Consider the following 6,303-nt stretch of genomic DNA (forward strand, 5'->3'; position numbering starts at 1 on the left):
TTAGCTAACCAAACACAAAGCTTCCGCCAAGAAAAATTATCAAGCATATAGCACTGACTTAAGTTGCCCAGATGAGTCTGTGTTATTAGCTCCTACCTGTTGTTATTGGGGAATGACATACCTTGGAATGTCATGACTGACCAATCAGAATCAAGCATTCCACAGAGCCGTATAATCATTTAATTTAAAGCACAGCCACCACAGACTTTTTACTTTTTTTTTTTTTTTTTTTTTTTTTTTTTTTTTACTTTTTATGCCTCTTATTGTGATAGGACAGTAGAGAGATGACAGGAAAGAGCTGGGAGGAGAGAGGGTAGCGAGATCGCCAAAGGACCTCGAGACGGGACTCGAACTCGGGTCACCGTGAGCGCAGTTGCGCTATATGTCATAACAAGATCATAACATAAATAACATCATAACAAGAAATAGTTTAATAGCTATGATACTGGGTTTGAAATCAAATGTTTACATAGTTATGACAGAAAACACTAGCATCTAACAATGCCTTGGAAAAAACAATCTTAAAAAATAAGCTTTATGCATAAACCCAAATAGGAAATAAAACAGTTATCGAATAAGCTGTGTCCTATTCTGTGTCCTAAACTCCTGAAACATTGGTGTCTCATTTAGAGCAGTCAATGCAATTTATGAAAGAAGTCAATTGAATCTGTAAGTGGGGGTGGGTGTGTGAAAAAATTCAGATGTAACCCCCTTTGTAATCACTGACATTTTTCAAAAGTAACTGTAATTTAATTACACATTTTTTCTCAGTAACTGTAACTAAGTACAATTACATTTATTTTGTAATTAAATTATGTAATTCCGTTACATGTAACTAGTTACTCCCCAACACTGGGTATAATCAGGGGCGTTTCTAGGATTTGAAAACATTTGGGGCTGGTGGCAAAACATCAGGGGCTAGTAGTGGTGGATGGGAGCTCACATTATACTTACGTATGATGTATGTATGACGTACGTATCATACTCGAACCTTTTGTTAGACACAGATGGGTGAACCTGGATCCTTCTAGGGAGGTCCGGGTCCGGGCCTCTGAGAGTTCAAAAATAAGAGCTCCAGGTTAACCCATGTTCATTGTGCAAATTGAACAAAGAAGAAGGATTAGGACCTGACTCATCCCTCTTCTGATACTCTGAAAACATCGGATCATGAACTCATCGTGTGAGCAAAGTCATATTGTGCTTTCGATTTTAGTTCATTTGACAGATACTTTGCCTTAGCACAAAACAACATTGTTACACTATGAAAAAATAGTAAATCGTAATCACTGCAAAAAGCAAACATATAAAAGTATTTTCACAAAATTATAACTTTACAAAAATATATTACACACTTAAAATAATACATTTAAAATATATATATTTGCATGCAAAAATAGGGGCCCGTTTTTATATTTATTTACTTATTTATTTATACCAAATTCCATTTTTTTTTTTTCTAAATTCATTTTTTTTTCTGTTTCAATTTTTCTGGACTCCTTTTAAATGGTTAAATTTAATTTTATTAATCAAAAAAGACGTCTAATTAATTAAAACAATTAAATTTATACAATTTAAAGTCAATTTATTAAAAATTAAGTTATGTTTAGGGCCCTATGAAATCTTTTATTTTTTTCTCACCTTATATTTACACGTTTAAAATACACCTTATTGTTACCAAATTTGTTTTAGCATGTTTATTGAAATACATAAAACTTTTTAATTTATTTCCACAACAGCCTTATGAAATTCTGTGTTGTGTATTTAAATTGTTCTGGTTATGAAATAAAGACATAAAATATTAATTTATCTTTTCATTAATGAAAATTAAATTTTATTTTTGGCAAATAAATGGGATGTACTATTAAAATTTAAAAGATGGAAGAAATATTGTGTAACAAAGTTTTTTATTAATTTTTCAACAGTAGTAGTAGTAGTACTGTAGGTACGTACATTGTACTGAATGATAGTGATGTATTTCTGGCACAATGTCTACAAGCTAAACCGAACTTTTCATTTCCGTGAATACCTTTAAACCTCTAAATTTCTTCTTCCTCGGAAATCATAGGGCGATACAAAAACATTCGGGGTTAGAGAAAAATCTTTCGGGGCTCGAGCCCCAAATGATTAGCCCTAACGACGGCCTGGGTATAATATGAACATTTAACGACCCATTTTTTGTAACATTCTCACTTATAACCTTATATTAGTACTTTCAGTGATATTTATGAAGCATAATGTACTTAGGGGGCCATTCTACATAACAGATGTAAACTGCTGTCCCACAACAAAAAACACATTTAAAAGCATTTAAGTATTCAAATAGATGTTTACTAACATCCTACTATTATCCATTGAAAACCACAATAATATTTAAAATATTAGTATGTTTGATATATTTTAAATTAGCATTTATTGGGCACTTTTAATTTGGAGGTGGCTGTTCTGAACCCTAACCCCTAAATTTCAACTTATGAAAATGATATTGAAATATTTTTTGTATTTTTTTCCATTTTTGTTTTTAAAAGTATCTTTTTGATTCTTTTAAAAATTAAAGTTAAAAAAAAAAAAAAAACGTTTAGTGGAGTTTCGTTAGTGACATCTTTGTTTTTTGGGTGTTGTCCCATAAATTTGTCACTACCGAAACAGTTACAACCGAAATATGTCATCATTGTTTCGGTAGTGAGAAAATGGAACACATAATCCTCATATTTGGGGGAAATAAACAACATTTTAGTACAGTTATGTAATTTTCTTTTGTGTTTTAGTTTGCAAGTTAAAATTCTGTAATGTGATGTTGCTACCAAAGCATTACTGTGACTACCAAAAATGTGCATTCATTACCGAAACATGATGTTTTGTCAAAAATACTGAATTAACAGATGTTATATTTTTTGGTTCAGTTGAAATCAGTATGATCAATTTGCCATTTACAAAGAAAAAATGGATTCAAAATACAACAAATCTCATAAATTACTCGAAATATAGTTAAAAATGTAATTGTTATTGATTTATCTCTGAAAAAAGTGTTAATAAAATAGCAAAAAAATATATATTTACAATGTAGATGTAAGAAAAATATTAAGAGGTCAATATAACTCTTCTAATTAAATTATTACTACTGTGTTTCTGTAGTGACAAATTTGGGGAAAGGACAAAAATCCAAAACCTTCTGAATATACAATACGATACAATAATTTTCTGCACAATTACTAGAAATGTATACCTTGGATATTACACATACATCATTTTTTTTTTTTTTTTGGAAAAGACATTTTTCCAAAACGTTTCCAACTCTGACCAATTCTGTAGAATGGCCCTTAGGCCTATCCAAAACAATTTTTGCACTAAGAAGGTGGAATATCACATTTAGACAATTTAAATACATACTCCATTCTTACTTGACACTTAAATATGTTTATTTTTATTTATTCGGATACAAACATTCAACAAAAGCATTTACAGGACAAAGTGAAATTAAACTTCAAGAAGGTTCAGTGTGCTCAGTCTAGACCCAAAATACTGCATGAAGATGTCTGGATGGCCCTTATAAAACTGCGCCAAGAGTCGTTTCTTCTCTTTCAGGGAATATTTGGTGTTTTCGTCAATGTTTTTTAGGAGAGAGTACAGCTCATTTTTAGTCGAGTCCTTTATGGTCTCTTTGTACACGTCTCTTGGCACTCGCTGACAAAATGGGGTTTCTAAAACATTCAGATAAGACAAATAAAACATTGTAAAATTGTTTGTAGAAACAGAGAGATAGATAAGCACTGTAAATATCATACCAGTTGTAGTTGAATCTCTATGTTTCACAATGTCATCCAGTTTCTCACTGACCAGTTTGTGAAGAGAACCTGGAATCTAATAAAAGAAAGCAGGATGATGCACAACTAATTATTTCTGTGTTATATTATTTGTGATCAGTACAGTTTTAATTCATTGAATAAAAAACCTTGAAGATCTCCTGGTGGTTGTCGAGCATGAAGAGCATCAGCAGGTCTGTCTTTCCTTTTGTCAGGCTCTTGCTCTGGATTACAGCTCTGGTGAACGTCTTTTTCACAACCACCCGGTTTTCAATCTGAAAGTTTGAAGTAAGTGTAAACAGTTGATTTATATGTGAATAACTCGTCACATGCATTATGACTCCTCACTTCTTTGTGCAGCCGGACATTTGCAGCATCTGCAGCTGCAGCCATGAACTCCAGCAGCCTGCGCAGTTCCTCACGTGCAGACGCAGACAGCAGCTTCAGCGTCAGCTGCAGGACTTCCAACGCTCGTTCAAACTTTCCGTTCACTAGATAAACAGGTAAACAGTGAAAATTGCCACTGAGAATAGTTGTTTTTGGAAAGATTGAATCATTTGAGGAGCATTATTTACTTATGAGTTCCATGATCTCAGTGTAGACGTCTGCCATGCTGTCACAGAGGAGAGGTTTGCGCTCCATGTGTCCGTAGTGTTTGTCCAGCACGTGAAACAGCAGTAGTTTACATTCAAACATCTTCTCGCCATCCTCTTCCTCACAGGAGAACGTGGGCAGCTCTCTGCTCACCTCCACCACAAGCTGATCCGGAAGGAAATCCAGCAGGTCAATGGCTGCCGACAGCCAAACATCAGCTCTGGGTGGAGAAACGAGGATAAGTAGGTCTATCAGGGCTTTGTTGTTTCATAAATGTGTTAAAATGTGAAGATGTCTCACTGTGATTCTTTAAAGGCCTTGAGAACCTCTCGGTCAAGGTAGTTGCTGGTGTAGAGGAGGTCAGGCTCGTTATTACTGCCACGACTCGGTGGAGAAACTATCTTTGAGCAGTTCAGCACTCCCTCCAGCAGGGGGAGATCTATCAGTTGAGACAACCTCCGTACGGTCTGCTCTTGCCACACTTCTCTGACCACTGAGGGAAAATTCAAATCAGTAGTTGTTTCTAGGCTTTTTTCTGAATGGTTTGTTTAATACAAGCAATATAAAATGACAACATAAGGAGAATCTGAACAAAGCTCTTACCAGATGGAGGAAGACATTCAGTGGGAGGAGAACCGACAAGTCCGGTCATGTCCAGCTTCTCCATGAGACGATCCAACACGTGGTCTGGTTTCACCGGCGTACTATGGGAGAATAACAGGATGTCCTGCCTAAAAAGGTCAAAAATTCCAAACAGTAGAATTCAAATTTAGAATAAAACCATTCAGTGCTGCAGCATAAACATCTGCAGTGATCTGAAACACCTGCATGGTGTGATGTTCATCAAACTCTCTTCACTTGGTGGGAAAAGCGCCATTTCCAACTCATCCAGAGATGCATCCTCCATGTTCAGGAATCTGTAGAGGCTGCTGCTGCTGTCCTGGAAGCCTCTTGGCTTACTGGTTTTCCCCAAAACGTTGGTTCCCACTGCCTCAAACACCTTACAGTCCAAGAGCACCTGGCACAGATGTGCCACCATGGCTCTGGAGACCTGGGCATCTCCAAGAACCTTATTCTGAGTCAGATATTCTTGAATAACATCCACTGCTTCAGAGCCCAGAAAGCAGTTATCGTGAGATTTGAGATGCTGCCTGCGTTTCCTGATCGTCACTTGGGCTTGTAGAGTAGCGATGATGTGGCTCCAGATTTCTTTGTTTTGAACCTTGTTTGGTTGTACATCTTGAGGTCTGTTGATCAATCTGTGATCTGAAGAAACACACAAAAAAAGTATTTTACTATGCTCTTAAGTGCTCAATTGAAAACACTGTCTTAAACTGTCATAAAACAGATGTTACCAGGAGGTTGGTTGAGGGGACTGTATAATTTCCCCATAATATTTAATGCAGCAACTTTATCCTGAACTGAAGCCATGCGGTCGTTACCTCGCTGCAGAAGTGACTTACTCGTCAAGGGTTCTCATTAATCAACAGCAGCTCATTAGCGACCTCTGTGTGATTGGCTAACAGTGAACCAGTGAAAATGAGTGCAAAATCCCAATACCCAGATGCAACACTAGATGGCAGCAAAGCATCTTAAAATAATTGAGGCTGCATTTAGAACAGCACACTATCACACTGTCTACTATATCTGCAGTATACAGTTTAAATGTTGTGCACATTATACCGATTATTTAGAATTACATTTATCTAGCAGTTTTATCTAGGCGTACTAAATGTGACAAATTGTGTCGTAAAAAACTAAAGCATAATATAGTGGTTACTGTATCCCTCACTGCTATCCCATCTATTGTATAATGATTGCATTAAATGTAATATCAGCCATTATTACTCATATCTTTTCTTCTCATTTTTATTTGATTGGCTGCCATGATTTAAGACATTTTTACACA

At 35.7% G+C, this 6,303-nt stretch overlaps 1 protein-coding gene across 2 annotated transcripts; it reads right to left on the reverse strand.

Moving 5' to 3' along the window:
- Positions 1-3,378: 3,378 nt before the first annotated feature.
- On the reverse strand, positions 3,379-6,165 carry depdc7b (DEP domain containing 7, paralog b). Of its 2 annotated transcripts, none has more exons than XM_051099050.1 (9): positions 5,750-6,165; positions 5,219-5,660; positions 4,998-5,098; positions 4,695-4,887; positions 4,376-4,614; positions 4,149-4,291; positions 3,950-4,075; positions 3,783-3,858; positions 3,379-3,698 (listed from the first exon to the last, which is right to left on the reverse strand). In XM_051099050.1, the coding sequence occupies exons 1-9, from the start codon at positions 5,823-5,825 to the stop codon at positions 3,475-3,477; spliced, it is 1,620 nt and encodes a 539-aa protein (XP_050955007.1). In that variant the 5' UTR covers positions 5,826-6,165; the 3' UTR covers positions 3,379-3,474. The 2 variants fall into 2 exon arrangements, with proteins under 2 accessions (XP_050955007.1, XP_050955008.1); XM_051099051.1 differs by having other exon boundaries at positions 4,998-5,125; positions 5,750-5,840.
- Positions 6,166-6,303: the final 138 nt, after the last annotated feature.

This window comes from Labeo rohita, chromosome 25 (assembly GCF_022985175.1).
Source record: "Labeo rohita strain BAU-BD-2019 chromosome 25, IGBB_LRoh.1.0, whole genome shotgun sequence".
Lineage (NCBI taxonomy): Eukaryota > Metazoa > Chordata > Actinopteri > Cypriniformes > Cyprinidae > Labeo > Labeo rohita.